This window comes from Eubalaena glacialis, chromosome 16, assembly GCF_028564815.1.
Source record: "Eubalaena glacialis isolate mEubGla1 chromosome 16, mEubGla1.1.hap2.+ XY, whole genome shotgun sequence".
Lineage (NCBI taxonomy): Eukaryota > Metazoa > Chordata > Mammalia > Artiodactyla > Balaenidae > Eubalaena > Eubalaena glacialis.
Genome location: NC_083731.1, coordinates 69,777,197 through 69,799,535, shown reverse-complemented (window position 1 = coordinate 69,799,535; position 22,339 = coordinate 69,777,197). Strand labels below are relative to the sequence as shown.

General features: G+C 39.4%; 1 protein-coding gene across 2 annotated transcripts in view; it reads right to left on the bottom strand.

The window, feature by feature from the left end:
* Positions 1 to 22,339, bottom strand: part of LRCH1 (leucine rich repeats and calponin homology domain containing 1) — a 189,304-nt gene that overhangs the window by 75,453 nt on the left and 91,512 nt on the right. For both annotated transcript variants that reach the window (XM_061170597.1, XM_061170596.1), the window contains exon 3: positions 2,621 to 2,747. In XM_061170597.1, the coding sequence (XP_061026580.1) occupies positions 2,621 to 2,747 (127 nt within the window). The remainder of the gene's footprint in view (positions 1 to 2,620; positions 2,748 to 22,339) is intronic.

The window sequence follows — 22,339 nt, the reverse complement described above, 5'->3', positions numbered from 1 at the left end:
CACATTACGGCTGCCAAAGGCTGACCTCACCGATGTGCCACACATCCACTCTGCAGGAGCCCGACAAGTGGAAAAAACACCAACGCTGTACTCATACGGTGTTTGCTAGACCTAACCTAAATTCTAGCAAACCCGGATTTGGGGGTTTATCACACTCCTGAAAGAAGCATTTTTTTAAAAAGCAAATGACTATCAGTTTCATCCGAAGTGTTATTTGCTATATCTTTTGTTTTCCAGAATCAGTTAAAATGGAACCTTCTGAATTAACTTGGATTGAAAGACAGAGTCGCCCCCTCACTGGCACAGCACGTGGGAGTCCTCGCAATCGGTCCCAAGCCACCTTCTTGGTCCACTGTCCACGATTTGACAGCAGCCTTCAGCAAACATTTTTTTGGGCATCTATCTTGTGCCAAGCACTCGCATAAAACAGCAAGTAACAGGCAGTTCCGGTCCTGAAGCAGCTTTCAAGGTGTAGCGGGTGTTGGCCTGGAGAACGCCAAGTGAGAAGACAAATGTGGTTCCATGAAAATTCAGTGATAACGTAGAGGGTGCTGGCCTTCGGGGCACCCAACCCTGGCTTGGAGGATCTGGGAAGTCTTTTGGAGGAAGTGAAATCTACCTTGGCTAAGAACTGACCAAGAGAAGAAGAGAAGGAATAAACAGTCCTTGTGGAAAGAGTGATGTGCTCAAAAGTCTAGAAAGTGAAAATGAACAAGGCTGGAATTCAGAGGGTGAAGGGGCCAGGGACAAGAGATGAACCTAGAGAGGCATGCAGGGGCCAGACTCAGCAGGGCCTTGAACACTCTGGGAAGGAGGTGACGATGGCCTAAATCTAAGCCGTGGCCTCAAGGATGCAGCGCCCAGCCTCACTCCACCTAGGCGCTATGGGATTATACTGCTTCACAGTCCCCAGGCATGCCGTGCACTCCCAGGCTGTCGGGCCTTTGCACAAGCTGTCCCTTCTCTCTTGAGTGCCTCCTCTGTCCCTTACATGGACTTATGTAAGGCGCCTCTCAAAGGTCTCTTCCTGTACAAACCCTTCCCAACCCCAAGACTGAATCAATCAATCAGTTCCTACACCATGCACTTACTTCTTGTAATAGAGACTTCGTGGAGAGGAGGATGTCTGCCCAAATTAATATCTGTCTTCTTTCAGAATCACCCCTCTCGGTGGCAGCCAAGCAGCCATGTCCGGGCAATGTGACCATGTGCCTTGGGCATCGCTGACCAAGTCAGGAGAGGACGCTGGAACCAGGTCTCGCCTCTCTCACTCAGAAACCAAGGCTGAGACATGCTAGTAGGTCCTGCTATGTGCTTTATCTGGGGGGACATTTAAACTTGGGATCTATGGGCTAGGCGACCTCTCCATTGTATGGAGAAGTACAGAAAGCTGAGCAAGAAAACCAGTGGCTTCCATGGTTCTTGACAACTTTCCAGTATCTTGTTCTAGTCACTCACGATCCCTGACCAGATGTCACGGTGCTAGTGATGTGAAGACCCCTGTATCCTTATGACTCATCCCAACTCTTGGTGTGAGCTAGCTGGAATAGGTTTCAGATACTGCTGTCCTGGAAAAGGCACTCTTTTTAGGGCTCTATTGCCTTTATACAGAAATTACTCACTTCTGTCCTAAAATCAAAGTGGATACATATGTGTCATGGGGGCTATCACTTTCAGAGCCAATTCCAGATGAACACATGACCATGGAGTCATAGCACTCTTTATCTGGGCCTCACAAGCCATCACCCCAGCGTTCCAGGTGGCCCTGAAAAAATTAACTGGAACTGGCACACAAGAGAAAAGTTATTGGCCATCAATGTTCTAGATTGGAGTCTACTTGAAGGAAGGTATTATGTCCTTTTCATGGTTGTAATCACAACATCCAGCTTTGTGCCTGACACAAGGGCAGTATGGAAGAATGCTTGTTGGAGGATAAATTATGACTATTATGGTTTAGACCAGTTGCTCATTCTGGCCTCTCATTCACCCAAGATATCTTAGCTCAACAGAAGTACAGAAAGAACTCATTCTTTCCCATTTTAGAAACAAGGTCAGTAATTCAATTAGCAGTGAAGGAGCTGACATCTCGGCCTCAGGTACACACAAGCCATCTCTGCCTATCTATAACTTGTTCTTCTTTCTTCTCCCTGGGGATATGGACACATTTTAAAGTTACATCAATTTGGAGCAACGTTTCCTAAAATCCTTCGAGAATCAGAGCATTCTCTTCTTTCCAAGTTAATTATATACATTCATAAAGTTTGGCCTACTAACTTATTTGCAGATTATTTTGCCAGTGTATCCATAATTTATCACAAATTTATTTATGCAGTCTGAAAAAAAAGTGATCTGAATACCATAGGATAATCTGTAAACTTCAGGAACTGTAAATCCTGCAAACTTCAGGAAGTGTAAACTACAGGAAACCTGTAAATTTCAGGAACTCTGTCACAGCAAAGCCATGATTATTCCTTTCCCCACTTAATGTCTCTATCATATACAGACCTCCCACGACATGATCCCCTCCTTGACCCACTGGAGCAAAAAGTCTTTCTGACTACCTTGATAGGCTACAATTAGTAAACAAACAAAAAGGGCATCTTAAAAATCAGTAACATACCAACTCCATTAACTGTTTGAGCTGACCTATCTCTTCAGGCAGCGATCCAAGTTTGTTGTTACTTGCAATTAAGACTTTGAGAGGCAGACCACACAGGCAGGCCGGCAGGGCGGACAGCTGATTCCGACTGTGAAGAAATACAAGAACTCTGGTAAACAGGCAGGCTACTTCATACTGTTTGTGAACATGCTTTTTTAACAAACAAGGAGAAAAGGGTGACCGAAGAAAACATTTTGCAAATATAAAAAGTCTGATAAACTTTGATAAAAACGCAAATCCCAAGTGTATAAGAAAATAAAAAATAGTTTTTAAAAAAAGAGAGGCATAGGCACTTTTGAGGGAAACAACTTTCTCCAGCACAAGGGACCCTATCAAGCCCCCTGCAGATGCTGTTGGCCAGCCCGAGAGCATATGGGCAACACAGGCTGTACCACCAATAGCAACGGGAAGCTGGTGCCAACTGTTTCCTTTCTGACAGTGTGAGCGGGAGATTCAGCGAGGACGAAAGCAACCAGCCCGGCACGGGGAAGCATCATCGCATCCATCTTAGTAGTGACGAGGAAGATCATTTTGCTGTAACTCACAAAACCACCGGGCCCATTTCCAACATTTTGATTCAGCTTCCTTTTGTTAAAGCAAGAGCTCTGTGGTTAAATTCTGCTTGGGTTATCTGTGAGAGAGCTAATTAAAAAAGAACAAGGAAAGTCGGCCTTCTGGCAAAAGTGAAGCTGGAGCCAAGAGGGGCTCAGTTTCACAGAGGAGCCGGAAAAGTGTAAGTCCAGGCCTCACCTCTGCTCTTCATCAAAAGGTCTCCACTCTACTTAATGGTCCGCATTAAGAAGTCTTTAAATTTCCCATCATCAATGCTAGTTGACTGAGAGCCGGGAAAATACGGGATAAGTGAAATCTATGTATCACCCATAAGTATATGTCGGCCATTTATTTACCTTCCCCTCCACAAGGAGCCCCTTTCCTGCTATCAAGTAAGGAGACAGATGGTTTTCAGTTTCCCTTTCTTTCTCAGCCATTCTGCTGAGGGAGCCAACCACCAGGCAGTGAAATATCTACAAATCTGTATTTGGAACTTCTGTGTGTATTCGCACACACGTGTGAGACTTCAGAAGCTGTGGTACCATGTGTGTATTTGTGGGTGTGCATATGTCTTTGTGTATGAGAGACGGGAACAGACAGATAGACTGGAAACACACCAAAATGTTATCAGTGGCCATTTTTGGGGAGTAGGTACAGTGGGTGGATTTTATTTTCTTTATTATACTTCGCTGTATTTTCCAAAATTCCTCCAAAGTGCTTTCATAATTTGGGAAGAAATATCATTATAAAAAGAAACTTCACTTGGATACTGGTTACATGGGTGCTTCTAGGTGTGAAAATTCATGAAGATGTACACTTACAATCTGTGCACTTTTCCACACGTATGTGATAGTTCAGTGGAACCTTTTACGCCCTCACCCTACCATGTGAGGGGGTGGGTATCTGATTAGGAAAGGGTGTCTCTAACCAACGGGCTGAGAAAAAGCAGGTGCTGTGCTGTCAAAATAGCCTTTCCAACCAGGGTGCCCCCCTGTGACCACCGTGACCAGGTGCCTGATGCCAGGTAACCATACGTTAGCAAGAAAATGTAGAGCCATGTCTTCTCTCCCCTGCCCAGATGTGAAAAGAAAGCTCTTTGCAAAAAGGCACAGAAGGAAAAGAGCTTTCTCTAAGGGGGTCCACCAGAGGGGGAAGGAGAGTGAGAGCCCTGAGGGTGGAGGTTGTATCCTGGTGCTGGAAGGACCAGCTGGCTCTCAGCTTCCCCCTGGCTAGGATAACAGGCTAGAATAGGGGCAATGGGCTCGCCCTGACACTCTCTCCTGATGTCTGGGGGCAGCGGAAGGGGGGACCAGGGCTACCAGGCCGTCTTTCTGTGCTCTCACACCCCTCACACTGCCCCCTCTCAGCTGCAAGAGCCCACTGGGGCTCCTCGGTCTTGAGGAAGGGGCCTTCCCAGTGCCCTGCTGGGACAGCTTTCTTCAAGCTCCAAAAAAGTTTCCTGAGACACTCCCTCTGGAAAGGAGAACTCAGTTTATTAAAAGGCGGCAAGTAAATAATTTGGAATTTGTGGTTTAAAATATTTCTTAATATACAATTTCACCTAGTGAGGACGGGTAAATTGAAACGTTAATACGGTAATTCTCTTATTCTGGAGCCATATTTGAACTTCCTTTGGAAGAGAGGATAACGAGAACAAGGATAAGTATTTTTAGAAATTTCTACGCTCCTATTTTCCACAGAATCAACAATTACAGTTGGAGATCTTTCCTGTGTTTCTCTGCTCGGAAAGTCAGATTTAAAGTATTCCCAGTCTCACTACCTCAACGCAGGCATCTAATCAGATTAGCAGGTATTGCATTGGGAGAGCATCTACATACCATTTAAGCAATGCAATGAAGTTTCTGCGCCTTCAGACACGTGAGCATTTGAAATTACATGGGATTATTCCCACTGCAGTTCTTCCAGGATGGGTAAATAATTTAAAGTAAAATTTAGGCTTGTGAAAGCATTTGCGGTTTCTTTGATGAGGATGAATGCTTTTTATGCTTAAAGCAGCTGATGGAATTGCCTATTTATTTATGCCCTACACATTCCTCTATCTATACTGTAGTTAATCACCTGTAGGCAAATCGAGATGCCAGGACTAGTCATAATACAGCATGCCACAGGCCTGGGGCACATTTCTTCTATTTCATCCATCCGTTCCCTCAGCCTGTACTTTGTATATTTTATCACAGGATGTTCCTGTATTACTGGTAATTTCCCCCATAGAAAAAGGAAATACACACACACACAAAAACCCATTAGCTCTCCAGCAAATATTTATAAAGAAGAGGAGAAACTGCACGCCCTTTAATCCTCTCCCCACTAAAGACCACATCAGCAGCCTGAGCTTTTTGAAACTACTCATCTGGCAGCAATTTTTCTCAAGCAAGTAAGTGCCTCAGGCCACAATCCACCACTCTGGCCCCCACTTGTCTCCTGCAGCCCTCTGCACTATGAACAGGCCCTTGAAGGAAGGAATGGTTAAAAATAAGACCATACAGCATCTGATCAGGTAATGGCCAACATTTATTTTCAAATCCAGCCTGGGAGTCACATCTGAAAGCAATATTTAAAAAAATAAAAAGATTTTTTAAACTCACTCATTACAAAAGAGTAAATTAACGGGGGAAAAAGGTCACTTATTCAGAAGTAGAAATTACAGATTCGGTCGTGGTGGCCTGAGCCTTCCTGCCACCACAGAGCAGGGCCTCCCCGGTGTCTCTCGTCACTCTCCCTGCTCAGGCTGGTGGAGGATGGCGTGAGGAGGAAGGAGGGGTAGGAAGGCAGTGGGCTCTTCCCAGTCTGTGATTACTGCTAACGCTTTGTCTTCCTTCTTTCTCGGCGGAATGACTTCCTACTAGCCTTACTGGTCTGTTTCCTCATTTCAGGGTGAAACAAGGCAGCTCATCATAACCTGAACAGTTCTGACGGCCTAAGTTTACAGGCTAAACTCCTCTTCAAGTATCACTACCCTCGCTTAACGAAAGTCCTAAATTAAGGAATTCACAAACCAAGTCACTTCTGCATGGTTTCACTTTTATTTATTTTTTAAGTAAATTTATTTATTTTATTTATTTATTTTTGGCTGCGTTGGGTCTCTGTTGCTGCGCGTGGGCTTTCTCTAGTTGCGGCGAGCGGGGGCTACTCTTCGTTGCAGTGCGCGGGCTTCTCATTGCGGTGGTTTCTCTTGTTGCGGAGCACGGACTCTAGGTGAGCGGGCTTCAGGAGTTGTGGCTCACGGGCTCAGCAGTTATGGCTCGCGGGCTCTAGAGCGCAGGCTCAGTAGTTGTGGTGCACAGGCTTCGTTGCTCCGCAGCACGTGGGATGTCTTCCCGGACCAGGGCTCGAACCCCTGTCCCCTGCATTGGCAGGCGGATTCTTAACCACTGCGCCACCAGGGAAGCCCTGGTTTCACTTTTAGAAAGTCTTATTTTAATGTATTTTGACTATGGCCTTCCTTATTAATATCCATGCTTTCAGACTTAATTTTGGTATTTAACATTATTTATTACTGGTTTATCAGAAAGTTATATTTTCCTTAATGTATGTGATGATAAAAACATGCTATAGTCTTACATGTGATTTTATTATCAGACACCGTATGTGTTTTTTATTCTACTGGAATAGATCCTTTTTGTAAGTGAATGGGTTCACTTAATAATGAAACATGGAACTCACTTAAAATAATTTATAGAAAGATTTCTATAACAGATTCACCTACTCAGTTGGTACAGAGATCACCAACTGTGGAATTAGAAAACCTGGGTTCAAATCTCATCTCTGCCATAATTGTCCATAGAACTTTAGGTAAGTCACTTAACCTCTCTGACTTTGTCATCCATAAAACATAGACAATAATACCTACCTAACATGATACATGAGACTATGGATGTATAAGTGCTTAGCCCAACACTAAATCCATATATTAAGGTTAAACCATTCCCAACACCACTAACGTGGCAAAGCAATGGGAGGTGACCAAAAAGAGCTTAACTAGGTTTTAGTTATTGATTTTATTTCCTAACTGCTAACATTTCAACCACTCTTAAACTATGGTTGCATGTTCAATTTGTCGAAAATATATGCCAATTAAAGATGATGATTCGGAGGCATGTTGGGGAAAACCAGGCTGGTTTCAGGCCAAAAGAAACCAAGTAACTCTTTCCAATCTGGAGAACCAGGACTAGAACAAAAAAAATCACACGAATGACCTTTTCTCTCCCATCTTCTCTAATTCCAAGATCCTACCATTACTCTGGGAAAACATGAATACCCAGGGATCATCATCTCTATTTACTACTTAGTTTCCAAAAACTAAGAGAAATAATAATGTGAAATCACAAACCTATTAAGAAAATGTCACAGTGTGCCTCTAAAGGGCACAGAGAAAGCAGGGCAGGTTTCATGGTATCGCACCCCAGGCTCACCCTGTGTAGGTCTCAGCCGAGCAAGGGAATAAACAAGCACACAGGAGTTATTGTATGTTGCTTGTTTGAATCACATTGTCTGTGCTTTTTTCACATGAACTACAGTGAAGAGCAGTTATTTTACTTGAGCCAAATAAGTTTCCTCTTGCACAGGGTACCTCACCTAATTTTGTTGTATGTTCCTTTTGCATAAGCTGTTCGCCTTTCATTAAATGCAGAGTGATTTTTTTCTGGTGTGTGTTTGCCACTTGACTGTTACTTGTCTTCATGCCCACACAACAGTGAACAATATCCATAGAGAACTATTTCCTTTTTCCTGCTTGCTTCATTCTGAAAACCCACCATGGCAAAATTTCTCACCCTCATTTCCTCAAATGACTAAATACTTCCCCTGCATGGCCAGCCCTCCCCCTTCATTCCCACCATCCTCGTATGCCTGAGACAAGGACCAACAACAACCAGAGCCTGGCTTTAAGTTGCCTGGAGATATCTTGGCCAACTTTAATTTTGTAAATATAAATTCTATAAATATAGCTTTAATAATGTGTCACATGACTTTTCTAGATAGAAATTCTATTGAAATTATGTATACGCATAAAATCTGGGAGTCCACATCTACATCTAACTTCGAAAGCAGTTCTGCTACCTACAACTTGAGGATGACAATCGTTTGAAAACTTAAATGTTGCAAAACTAGAAACACAGAGTCATCATTTCAAGTGAATCTTAAACCAGTTTTGCACACTATACCAATCCATTTCACACACTACACAATAGGGCCATTCTTTGAGAAAGTAAAAGGCAACTTTAGAAAACTAAAAGAAAAGGAAGAAGCGAGCATCTAAAGCAGCTCAGAATTCAGGCAAATTGCTGCACCAGCCATTTTGCTGTGCATACCTGCACCATATTTGGCTTCTGCAACTGAACTGGTTTCCCACAATAACAGTCCATCAGTCTTCTCTTGAGTATAAATAAACCCTTGCTTAAAATATTCTGGTTTTCTACACCCCTAGCAGTCAGCAACCACCACTACCAATGTCTATAATTAGATTTCAAAGTGCAGTTATTGATAACTTGTCCCTTTCTCAGCTATTTCCTCTCCTTTCTTCTATGAGCTCTTCAATTCTATAAGGACAAGTCTCTAAAAACTATTCCTTAAAGTCTCCTCTATAATATTTATCATTTCCTTCCTGCATTGTAAAATGGAGCTAAGTGTTCAAAATCAAGGAAGCTTTGGATTTCAAAGAGAACTCAACACCTGATACTAGCAAGAATAATAACTGGCCGAACACGTCCAGAGGCAACAATGTAGATCTGAGGTTTTAAGTGTTGAGACTGTAGAGGCCTGAGCCTTATGCAAAACATTGTTGCTGCCAAGTGGGAAAAGTACCACTAAATGTCTGGGAAAGATCTACTGGCACTGAAGAGAATCCTCCCACTTTCAGGAGCCATGTCCCAGGCAGAATGCACACCACCTTTCTGTTCCTGGGAAGGTACGCCTACCTTACCTGCTTTCTCCGCCATGCCACTCCACACCAAAGCCAGGGAAATAGATATTTTTTACTTTAACGTTTTTCCCTGCCAAAAAAGAAAGGGCTATTGATACTGACTGAAATGAGAAGAGGCTGCTCAGATCAACTTCTACCCAGGGGGACTGAGTTAACAAAAATCATTCATAATAAAATTTAAGGTGCCTGAGCATTTTTGTTTATCATTTGAAGACATGTGTCTCTCCATCCATGTCCAGGAATTTCTGAAGTGTAATGCAGGTAGGCATGCATGAGTATATTACCCTATATACATCCTCTTCTTCCCACGTATCCTTCCAAGTAAGTGAGCCTTCAGAAAGCTTCTCTCATGTAACTTGACAGCCAATAATAACTCAGTTCCACTTAACTGCTCTAAAACGTAAACAAATCAGCAGCATATCCTCTTTACTAAAAATGCTATAAAATCCATTTACTTTACTCAAATACTAGACCTCTTGCCACTATTCTTCTTAACCCATTTTGGAATCCATAAGATATAGTATGCCACAAACTTCATTCAACAATTCAACAAACATTTCTTGGGTGGTTATTATGTATAAGGCACTGCGCTAGCACTTAGACAACTATTATTTTATTTATATTCACAATAATCCTGTAACATTAAACCCCCTACTTTTCAGACACAAAAACTGATGTTATTCAGTGAATTTAAATCACTTGCTCCAAGTTGCCTAGCTAATGCTAAGATATGAAACCACGTGGGTTGGGCTTTAGATCAAAGTCTGTGGTCTTCCCTCGATACAATACAGCCTCTTCTCATTTTACTTTGGAATAAAAAGTACAGGTAAACCAGGAAAACAGTAGGAGGAGGGCTCCAAATTCCAAACGGAGGCAACTGAGACACTAGACTGACAATTCAATGACTGATTTATATAAAAAGGGATGGAGGAAAGGGTCGAAGATCATCTCTGAGATTCCAAGCTGGAGGATAGGGTGCTGGAGAAAAGCAGTAGGAGCATGGCTAGGAACAAGGTTCCAAATATGCTAATTTGGGAAAGAAAAAATGGGCTTAGTTTAGCCCATGTTGAACTTTGAGGTGTTCCATCTAAGAGGAATTGAATTTTAGTCAATTGGGAAAATAAGGACTAGTGTTAAAATGAGTCAAAGTGACAGAGAATGCACTGGATACACACACATAAGGCATGAGGTCTGAGAGTGAAGATTTAAGGACCAAAGACGGGGCTTTGGGGAATACTAGCATTAAGGTGCAGGAAGAGAAAGAACATCCAGATACAGGAATAGAGAAGAGACAGAAAGAAGTAGAAAAGTGAGCAGGAAAGCATGTGACCAAATCAAAAGAGGAAGATGCTACGGTGTCAAATGCTGAAAGGAAGCCAATTATTTCCTACACTTACTGAGTGCCACTCTGCCCAAGAACCTGTTCTAAGCGCCGAGAAAATGTGAAATGTACATGAATCCTAAAGCTTAACTCCTACCAAGATAGGCAACATCCCTCGGAGCTGCTATCCCCTACCTCCTACTTGAACGTGGATCTTATATTTTAAAAGTGCTGGAGCAGCAAATATTTCCTACTGGGTTTCTCAAATTTAAGATAAAAAATGAGTGACTCTTCAGGAATAAAGAAAGTGAGACTTCCTTTATGGGTCTTATCCTGTAAGGTGGAATGAAGGACTCCAGGCTCGTCCTAAACAACTCTTTAAACAAGTGTCTGCAGATTTGGACACCACTGTCAGATGCTCAAAGGTTGCCTCTGGCGAAGTCCCCAGGTGTTCTCTCCTGGTACTGAGGTCACAGTGGTCTCTTGCAGGGACTAATGCACCAGACGGGCCACCACTCATATCAGTTTACTTAAATTCCCTGAAGATCATCCATTTAAATGGCCAAACAAAAGTGAAAGCAGGGCACTGCCTTCAAAGCACTCTCACTATATCCTCAGTCCTCCCTGCCCACCTACGTGCAAACAGCCTCTCACAGTCTTTAGCACACAGGATCTGAAAGGAAGAGTTTCACAATCCCCACTGAACACCTCTTTATTTTTTTCTTCTACCTACAGTCCTGTTCAAATAGTTCACAGAGCTATACAGTTCTTGCACGTGGTGATATAAATTAAATTATCTGGTGTATCAGGAAAAACTGTGACTTTGAATTGGACAAAAGCCATTACTGGGGGTCTTGTCTAGCACACCCTTCCAGATTATCTCCGCTATTCATTGTCCTTGAGTTACTGTACAACTCTGTGTTTGTAGAAATGGATTGTAATGCAAATCATTTTTGTCCACAGAAATACAGATGAATCATGAAGAGTGTAGAGGAATTATAACGGACTACTGCCCTCTGGATACTGACCAGCTTTGCAACTATTTGTAAATTTACTTCAGCAAGCCCACTAATGTGTGTGTGTGTGTGTGTGTGTGTGTGTGTGTGTGTTGAATTCTCCTTTAAACAGGATATAACATTCTACTGGTTCCTTCATTAATTAATGGGTTAAATACAATCTTCGACAGATGTACATTTTATATTTGTATGAGAGTCATGATTTTACCTTTTTTAAAAAGAATTACCCTTTAACAGGTGATTAGTTTTAGCCATAGCGACTCTGGTGTTTCAACAATGACGACAATTTAATTTAAAGACCCAGCTGCTTTAGACTTTTGGTCAATGTCATTCTTTTCCTCATTATATAATACAGAGCTCTCAGAAACTAAAAAAAATCCCCTCACGCCCTCCAGAAAAAGTTCAATCTTATTAAGGAGCTGGGGAGAAGAAAAAACCTTAAACTTGAGTACTAGTGAGTGATTGATATATTTTTTGCACTTTTCAGTACTTATTTTTTCTCAAAATTAATTGCATATTTTAATTGATCATTAATAATAAACAAAATTCAGATTTATACATATTTAAAAGGTGCTAAATAAAGAATAAATCAGCCTGGATGGCAGCTGTGTGAACACACTCTATGCTGTAGTACTTCCTGGGCCTTTCTCTTTTCTACTCACATTTCATCGTGTCTTTCAACACATCCAGTCCATACAGATATCTTGGCCTCTGAACAGGGCATCACGAAGGCACATACTTTTTAACCTCATCCTTTTTTAGACATGAGGTCAGTTCCTAAATCTTTAGGTGATAAACACTCTTCTAAATCAGTGTTTACAAAATGGTGTTCTGAAAAGCTCATTCTAGGAGATGCTAATAGGTAGACCTCACAAAAAAAGGGAGGAGAGTTCTGATAGCACAATACGTGGACTTTTTTTTAAAGCAAGCATACCTATTAACATCCAACATAACACTTCTCCATAGACTATACTTTTAGGAAATGGTGTTCTACTTACACCCTAATGTATCTAATGGCATCAGTGTGGTTAGAAATATGTAACTTCTTTTCTCCTAGGGAATTTGGCAGGCAGGTTTTCTCCAGTTCTATTGCTCTCTATTCATGAAGAGAAGGACTAATCATTCAGTAGAAGGGATCAATTTTCTCATATTATTTTCCCATCCCTTTCTGTGATGGTTTGCCAGTGGCCACATGGGAGTTTCAGAAACACATTGCCTGATGTCATGAGGATAAGGTAGATAAGCTGGGATTAATAGATAATATAGTTCCACACGATCCAACTCTCAAAATGACCCAAATCTTCCGGTTATTTGGATCTCACCATTCAGAGAGATCATCTCATTCCATCTGTTCTGACAGTCCGTCTGGTCCAGAGGGGATAAAGGTATTCCAAGAGATGACAGGAGATGGAAAAAATGCCTTACAGAATGACCTGCTCACCTCACAACCACTCCCTTTGTACCCTAAGCACCCAATCCCTTGACTCTTTCTAGATAAAGCACTACAGACCATGCATTTATTCTTGACTTTATTTCTCGTCCCTGAAAAAAAAATGTTATTTGGAACTATTACACATGCTGAAACTCCTGGCTACACTATTTTACCGAGATTTCCCCTCCCTGAGTTCTCAGAGCACAAGCATTCCTTTCAGAAGTAGGATAATATTTTTAACATAATATTCTGCCATTTTCTAGCCACTACAGTGTATGTTTTATTACTTTTGAAAATGAAGTGATGCACTTAGATCTGGATTGGGAAACTCAGAAAACCAATATTGCGTCTCTTTTTCTCAAAAGCAACTCTTATAAAAAACTTTATTTGTCCAGTTACTGTAATTGTTACTAACAAGCAACAAAGAACACTAAGAGAACAAAGGGAAGCCCTGGGTTGGCCATTATACCTCCAGACTTCAGTCAAATCCTACTTCCTTAAAGCCCTAATTCCAGGGAAGAAGGTATGCAGGATGCTGACAAGATAGAAAAGGCAGAGTTCAACAAAGAAAGGATTGAAGATTAAGAAGTCAAATTCTCACAAACTTCAATTTAAGGTCGAAGGCAACAAGACTGGTTCTCATCAAGTTTTATAATAAAATAAACAACTCAAAGGAATTCAGGATTAAGCTGTTTTTAGGCAACCAACAAAATATACTACTGTAAGAGTAAGAGAGTGCATAAGATTTCACTAATGAGTCAAAATGTATAGTTCCTGTGCTACACATCTCAATCACTAAGAGTCTTTTCCATTAAGGAATCCCATGGTGCTACAATTTTTCCTGCTTTCAAAGTATTATTGTACTTTCACTCTCAATATGTTAAAGGTATATTCATGCTTGAAAAATACCCCAAATATAAAGAAATAGGAACTAATAAAGAGACTAAAAAATGTGAAAGAATGTGAGGTCTAACATATAACTAATAGGGAGTATACAAAGAAGACAGAAATGATAGAGAAATAGAGGAAGGCACAATATTAAAAAAATAAATTTTTCTAGAATTGATGAAAGACATGAATCTTCAGACTCAGGAAGCAAAATAAAGTGTATAGTCAGGTAAATCAAAATAATATATGCCTATACATATCATAGCATAAAGTACAGAAACACCAAAGACAAAGATATGGGAAGAAATCAAATGGAAAAATATAGAAGATTTTCTACAAACTTAAAATATGTAGACAAGCAAGGATTTTTCTATAGCAAAACAGAGGCCAGAAGGCATAATGTCTTTGATATACAATAGAAAAGAACTGTCAACTTAAAACTTTATACTAATACAAATGAAAATTTTGTACATATAATTGAATCTTCTAAGAATGAGGAAAGACATTTCTGAAAGAAGACTGTATTTATGTACCCTCACTGAATGAACTACTTAAGGATGCACATTATAAAGGAAGGAGAGTAAACCCTAAAATAAGTGAGATGCAAAAGCAACAGTAAGTTATACTTAGTGGATTTACTAGAACCCAGTACACAACACTTAGCATACATTCTTTTCAAGCTCATGTGTAATATTTATAAATTTAACTATGCATAGACTATAAAGCAAATATCAACCAATCTAAAGAATCAATATCAAACAAAATATTCTCCAAACACAATGCAATTAAATTAAAAATCAATTTTAAAAGATAACTATAAAAATATATTCTATCTCCAAAATATACAAACAGCTCATGCAACTCAATATCAAAAAAACAAACAACCCAGTCAAAAAATGGGCGGAAGACCTAAATAGACATTTGTCCAAAGAAGACATACAGATGGTCAACAAACACATGAAAGATGCTCAACATCACTAATTATTAGAGAAAGGCAAATCAGAACTACAATGAGATATCACCTCACACCAGTCAGAACGGCCACCATCACAAAATCTACAAACAATAAATGCTGGAGAAGGTGTGGAGAAAAGGGAACCCTCTTGCACTGTTGGTGGGAATGTAAATTGATACGGCCACTATGGAGAACAGTATGGAGGTTCCTTAAAAAACTAAAAGTAGAACTACCAGGTGACCCAGCAATCCCACTACTGGGCATATACCCAGAGAAAACCATAATTCAAAAAGACACATGCACCCCAATGTTTGTTGCAGCACTATTTACAACAGTCAGGACATGGAAACAATCTAAATGCCCATCAACAGAGGAATGGATAAAGAAGATGTGGTACATATATACAATGGAATATTACTCAGCCATAGAAAGTAATGAAATTGGGTCATTTGTAGAGACAGGGGTGGAACTAGATACTGTCATAGAGAGTGAAGTGAGTCAGAAAGAGAAAAACAAATATCGTATATTAACGCATATATGTGGAATCTGAAAAAATTGGTACAGACGATCTTATTTACAGAAATAGAGACACAGACGTAGAGAACAAACGTATGGATATCAAGGAGGAAAGGGGTGGGGTGGGATAAATTGGGAGATTGGGATTGACATATATACACTATTAATACTATGTATAAAATAGATAACTAATGAGAATCTACTGTATAGCACAGGGAACTCTACTCAGTGCTCTGTGGTGACCTAAATGGGAAGGAAATCCAAAAAAGAGGGGATATACGTATTTGCATAGCTGATTCACTTTGCTGTACAGTAGAAACTAACACAACATTGTAAAGCAACTGTACTCCAATAAAAATTTTGAAATGTATATATATTCTATAGGAAACTCATGGGTCAAAAATGAAATACTGGAAATCAGAAAAGATTTAGGAGTGATTTTTAAAAATACCGTACATCAAAACTTTTAGGCATCAGCTAAAGCACTAAGTACAGGGAAATCCATGGCCTTAAATGCTCTTATGAGAAAAGAAAAATAACTAGAAATTCCAGAAATTAGAAAAAGAATAAAGCTATAAGAAAATAGACCAAAGGAAATATGATAGATAATATCAGAAATTAATGAAAAGGAAAATATCAACAGTTAGTTGTTAAACTTAAAAGCTGATTTTTTTAAAAGAACACAATAAAAACAAACTTCTGAAAAAATGAACAAAGGAAAAAACAAAGGCACAAATGTATAGGTGTTAGAAATTTAAAAAGGGAATCGAGTATGAATATAGTAGTATGAATATTTTTAATTTCCTTATTTAAATATTTAGGTTGGCCTCCTGGAAAATTCTGTAACAACTATGTTTATGATTCTGAAACGATTCAAAGGAGCATGGAATGCATCAGAGCACAGCGTTAGGCAAGATGACAAAGGTGAAAGTGCTGAGCAAATAATAAATGCCATAGAAATAAGTTCCACTAATTCCTATTATTCTTATTTATGAAATAGTGTATCCTAGGGATAAATCACTTTCCTATTTCCTACCTAAAGGGCTGTTGGGACTTCACTGGTGGTCCAGTGGGTAAGACTCCGCGTTCCCAACGCAGGGAGCCAGGGTTCAATCCGTGGTCAGGGAACTAGATCCCACATGCATTCTGCATGCCGCAGCTAAAGATCCCGCATGCCACAGTGAAGATCCCGTGTGCCGCAACTAAGGCTCGGCGCAGACAAAATAAATAAATAAACATTTTTAAAATAAATAAATAAATAAAGTAAAGGGCTGTTGAAGGGCTCAAATATGATGGTGTAACAACGAAATCCTACTTAGCTATTAAGAAGTGATGATGATGATGATGATCGTGATGACGACAATGGTGAAAGTTATTTCAAACTTCCACACCTCCTTTCACATGTTTATGCTCTGTTTTTCTTCCTTTCCCTCTTCTCATCTACATTACTTGTTATAAGACTTGGTAAACTGTAATGCTCTTGGAGTAAATATAAGTTGATGATTGATGAAATGGCAATGTTTCAAAGGACTTTGGTCTGTCTAGTGAGAAAAATAAACGTAATTTGCAGCTTGCTCATTTGGAGCTTGCAGAAAAAATTTTGAGAATTTCCATAAACAAAAAATCTATACAACGAATTAGGAGTGAGTGTTCACCCCTATTTTCAGAAAGCAAATCTGCAGCACAGAGATCTTAAAAACTATATTAAGATCAGAAGCAGAACTGAAAACAAAACCAACACATTCTGACAGCAGTCTGGCTATCAAAGCTATAATGCCCCTTTTGTGTCTCTCTGTTCTTTTTTTCAATACAAACACTGATCTAAAGCAACGTCTGTGATCAGGTGATGTGTAGAATGGAAAAATCCCTTTTGGAAGTCTTGCCAAGCACGGGTTATACTAAAAGGAATGGAATCTGATAAGAAATACCTATTATGAACTCATTCGCATTTAATAAAGCCCTTCAACTACCAACGCCAATAACTTCACAGGCACAGTAATTTATAAGTATACTAAAATTTTTAGGGACTGTTTACTCAAGGTTCCACCTTAAAAACAAATGCCCAGTGAGCACATTAGAAAAGGCAAGGCTTAAACCACAAGTTGCTGCTCCTGCAATGGGTGACTCTGGTGACCACTTCCAACTCCAGCATTCTACGAAAAATACCTTCAAATTTTAAGATGATACTTCCACATTCCAACATGGTTCATTGTGTTTTGGTGCCTTCCTGCTGACTGTCAATTCACAAAGCACAACCTAGTCACCAGAAGCCAGTTCCAAGATATATACACTAAAATATTCTCCCTTCCCCTTGGAATGAGATAAGATCTTCACAAAAGAAAGAGGGATACAAGTTTGAACTGAGCAAAATTCCTCCCCTTTTCCAGTTTAAGAAGACATCATCCATTTTCTCCGTTTCTAGAAAGAAAAAAACACTGTCCTACAACTGAGACTTTCTTCAGAAAGGTCAGTCACAAGGAGAAGGTATATTTCCTAGGGATAAAAATCAAAATTCTTAGGAACAATGAAGATTAATTTTTTGCTCATAACAAAAAATATAAAATCTGTGTTTTCTAAGGCAATCCCAGCATGTAGGATGCTTCTCCCAAGTCCTGCAAATACAGAGCTACAGTCTGAGGATTAAAGAGTAATTCTCCAAATGAGCCCCCAAAGGAATGTGGGGATACAGGTTATACAGCCATCAGGAAGTTGGCCCCTTGTACACATTGTTTAGCAGCCAAAAGGATGCCAGGCTTCAGAAAAAGCAGCCAAAAAGGATTCCTTGTATGGCGTGATAACATTTTGCTCAAGAGACGGCCCCCTTCTCTACAGACAAGGCCTCACCATCCACTCCTAGGAGGCTGGGAGAGAAAGGGGCTTCTAATGAATAAACCAGCTCCTGGCTCTGTGCGTTCCACCCCAGGGAAGTAAAACCACTCACCGAGAGTTCTGGAAGCACTTCGATCAAATGCTGTAAAGAACTTGCATTTCCTGGCTGCTTCTGTTCCAGAACCTCTCTGAGATGAAACTTTTAAGCTAAGCTTCCCTAGTCTTAGTTGCATTCACAACACCATTACACCTGCCAAAAGCCTCTCTGCTCTGGATTCTTCTATTTTTCTAAGGTACATTTTCTTCATGAGTCTCATCAACAACAATCTCTCCAACAATTTAAAACAGATTTTACATTTTGTGAGGTTTTCCTGTGTAACCCAGGTTCAAAGCGTTTGTTCCGATATAGGAACAAGTCTTGCTTAATCACTTTTATTGTTCTTGGCCACATTTCTTGGATTAAGACACTTTCTAACAGGAAGAGACACAGTAGCACATACATTAAATCAACATAACCTTTTGTTGTGAACACCAAGATGCAAAGATTAAAAGCCCAGTTCCTCAGACGCAGGCTACATAAACACCGATAAATTAATGTTTTCCACAAACAGGACATTTCTATCACGAGAGGAAAAACTAGAAAACACTTCAGTGTTTTTAACTGTGTTTCACAGTGAAGGTTTTCTTTCCATGTGCTAAATAAACCCGTCTCTAGTCTAAGATGGGAATTGGGTTGCTGGCACCAAGCAGCCATCTGACATTTAAAGATAATGTTGCTGAGAGATCCCGTCAGCCAAGAAGCTGGTGAGGCAGTGACTCACCATCACCACCACCATCACCTCCATTGTCATCATTATCACCAACACCATCAAGTATTTATGACTGTTTACTCGGCTGGAACATGCAATGTATCCCAGAGGGTGTAATCAATTTTGACTGGTTCCCATGCATTCAAAGTCACTTCACAGGATATCTCTCTTATTTTGGAACATACAAAATCAGCAATTTCTACCTGTGATTTATTTAAAAAGAGAAAAATGTTAAAAACACAGTGAGATCATGTTTAATTTTAAGTACAGAAACATGAAATCTGTGGAACTTGAAAAGCAGCTTCTCTGCACTATTTTATCAGGCAACTCTTTTTCTCTGGCTAATAGAAATAAGAGGAAAAATCCTAAGCACTATAGAAAAGAAGGTGTTCGGGGTATTTATTGATAAAGCCTACTGAACTTGCCTATTTGTTAAAGCTGTTTCACACCATGCTATATCTGAGCCAATCTACACTGTGTGCTCAAAAGTAATTTACAGTATTTCTTTAATTTTCTGAAATTTATACAGACTTCCCCAACACATCTAAATTAGTGACAATTGATTAAATGTTTGATTTGATTAAATGCTTCTGTCTAGAAAATGTCTTTTCAAAATCTGTATGATATTGTTTATATGCGGAATCTAAAAAATAAAACAAACTAGTGAATATAATAAAAAAGAAACAGACTCACAGATATAGAAAACAAACTAGAGGTTACCAGTAGGAAAAGGGAAGTGGGGGGCAATATAGGGGTAGGAAATAAAGAGGTACAAACTATTATGGATAAAATAAATAAGCTACGAGGACATATTGTACAACACAGGGAAAATAGCCAATATTTTATAACTATAAATGGAGCACAGCCTTTAAAAATTGTGAATCACTATGTCGTACACCTGTAACTTATATAATACTGTACATCAACTATACTTCAATTAAAAAATAATCAATCACTCAATCAAATGGACTACTAAAAAAGAGAATATGAGTTTTTTTTCACTGCCATAATATCTCATTTGTAACTATCACAGAAAAAAAATTCGATTGAAGGGGACTCAGCAGCTCTCCTACAAAGCAGTCCTTTTGCAGCATCCTGAGTGCCTTGTCTCTTTTGCAATTAAATGGATTGGCAGTTTCTCCTCCAAAGGCCAAGAGTCAACAGAATTCCACCATGCCTCTTCACCATACCCAAGAAGAAATACCTTTTATTTTGTTGACTTAGTTTTCATGAGCGGTAGAAAAGACATGAAAAGGCCACAGTGCTCAACCCTGGTTGTTATGAAGGGGACGTCTGTCATGATCACACACAAGCACAACATTCTAAATTCCTCCTGGTTACCAGCTTGAGGGGGAGATGGGGTGTGGGAGTGGAGGTGGGAGTTTGAAGACAGGAAAGCTCACATAGACAACACGACTATCATGTGATGTTATTACTCAGCATATCTTAGAAGACTTACAATTTAATTAGATGGCACTGGTATTTTCTAGATATTATTATACATTTGGCGATAAACAGATATGATAAGTCACCTACCATTTCACAAGCTACAAATAAATCTTTTACGCAAATATAACATTCCACCTTAAATTATTCCCAAACTGAAAAATAACTCAATTCCAAGGGTCCAATTCCTGGAGGACATGTTTCAACTAAACCCAATAATCAAACAGGAATTAAAGCCTTATAACTGAATAAACAAGATGACCATCTCCTGGTCACTTTACAGATTGCCCTATGTTACTATTTTATATTACATGTTTACATTCATGAAGTAAATTTGATAGAAGGCATCAAAAATAATTATATATGTATAGGGACTTTCACTGGTGGCGCAGTGGATAGGACTCCACGCTCCCAATGCAGGGGGCCTGGGTTTGATCCCTGGTCAGGGAACTAGATCCCACATGCATGCTGCAACTAAGAGTTCACATGCCACAACTAAGGAGCCCATGTGCCACAACTAAGGAGCCCATGTGCTGCAACTAAGGAGCCAGTGAGCCGCAACTAAGACCTGGCGCAACCAAATAAACAAACAAGTAAATATTTTTTTAAAAACCTAGTGAATTTATTAAAAAAATAATAATAATAGTTATATACGTATATATAGTACCTGGCTTTCACAGAGATTAGAGGACATATACGTACATTTTTCATATACCCTGATACAGTACCTCTGAAAAGTAAGAGATATTTTTTCTTAATCTTCTCCATTTAGTTATCAATTCCTTTAAAGAGTTCAACACTAGAGAATATGTCTTAAAACATGGTAATATTAAAGTAGGAGATGTGAGCAAAGAAAACCAAAACAAAATAAAAATGATCTATATAAATAGGACCAAGGATAAAGAGGTATTAAACCGAATGAGAAAGCAAACCATTACAAGCAGAAAACAAACTTTAAAAAGTTGGGTGCTTAACAATCCCTTTATTTCTTTCCTTTCCTTTACTTAGAAATTCATCACAAAACTTTGTTTACAATACTCCAAACACTTCCTCTTCAACCATTGTCAGTTTCAACAAATTCTCTCTGTTCTTGAATTAAAGACTCCTGAGATTCATATTCCAATATAGTCTTTCTACCATCTGAAGACAGCAACATTATTCTACCCTCAACTAGGCTCAACATAAAAATCATCCTACCAAAACAAATTTTATAAATGCTTTTAAAGCAAAATACAAAGTTAAGAATAGATTCTCTAGTATTTGTAGAATTTTATAGTTTACATCATGCCAGAAGAAATATGTCATCTATATCCAAAAGTTTCTCAGTGTATATATATTTAAAACAACAATGCAAAGTTAAATTTATTTACTTGCTGCATGCAGGGCTGCTGGAGGTGAAAGTGTCAGGAGTAGGTAAGTGAAGTAAACACACCAACTACATAGCTCTTGGGTTATTTTCCCCTATATGGGTTGGGATTAGAAGGCAGATGTTTTAGGGAGATAATGAGCCAATATCTATAGACACCACTCTACTGGTTCCATCAGGCAACAAGGTAATCAACCTTCTGTTGCCTAAGAAACAGAATGAATGGTTCTTACACAAGAAAACTCAAATGAACTAGAAACCTGGAAAAATGAAAGTTACATATGTTGAGCCTCTAGATTATCCTAATAGTAACCTACATCTTATTTACCAAAAATAAGTAAGAGCCACTTAAAAACATGACCAAGATTTATTTTTCACTCCCAAGGAAAAAGATATGCAGTCCTAACGAAATGCAATGGAAACCCATTTTTGACTGCAAAGAAAGCTGCAGAAGACTCCTAACTCTCAGTGGTCAACCAAAACAAACAAACAACAAAAACCCTAAAAAAATAAACGACATTATTATCTATCATAAATTAATGCTATACCTGGTTTATTGGGAATCCGGCATGTTAAAGTTTGGCATATTGTTACACAGCACAAGCCTTG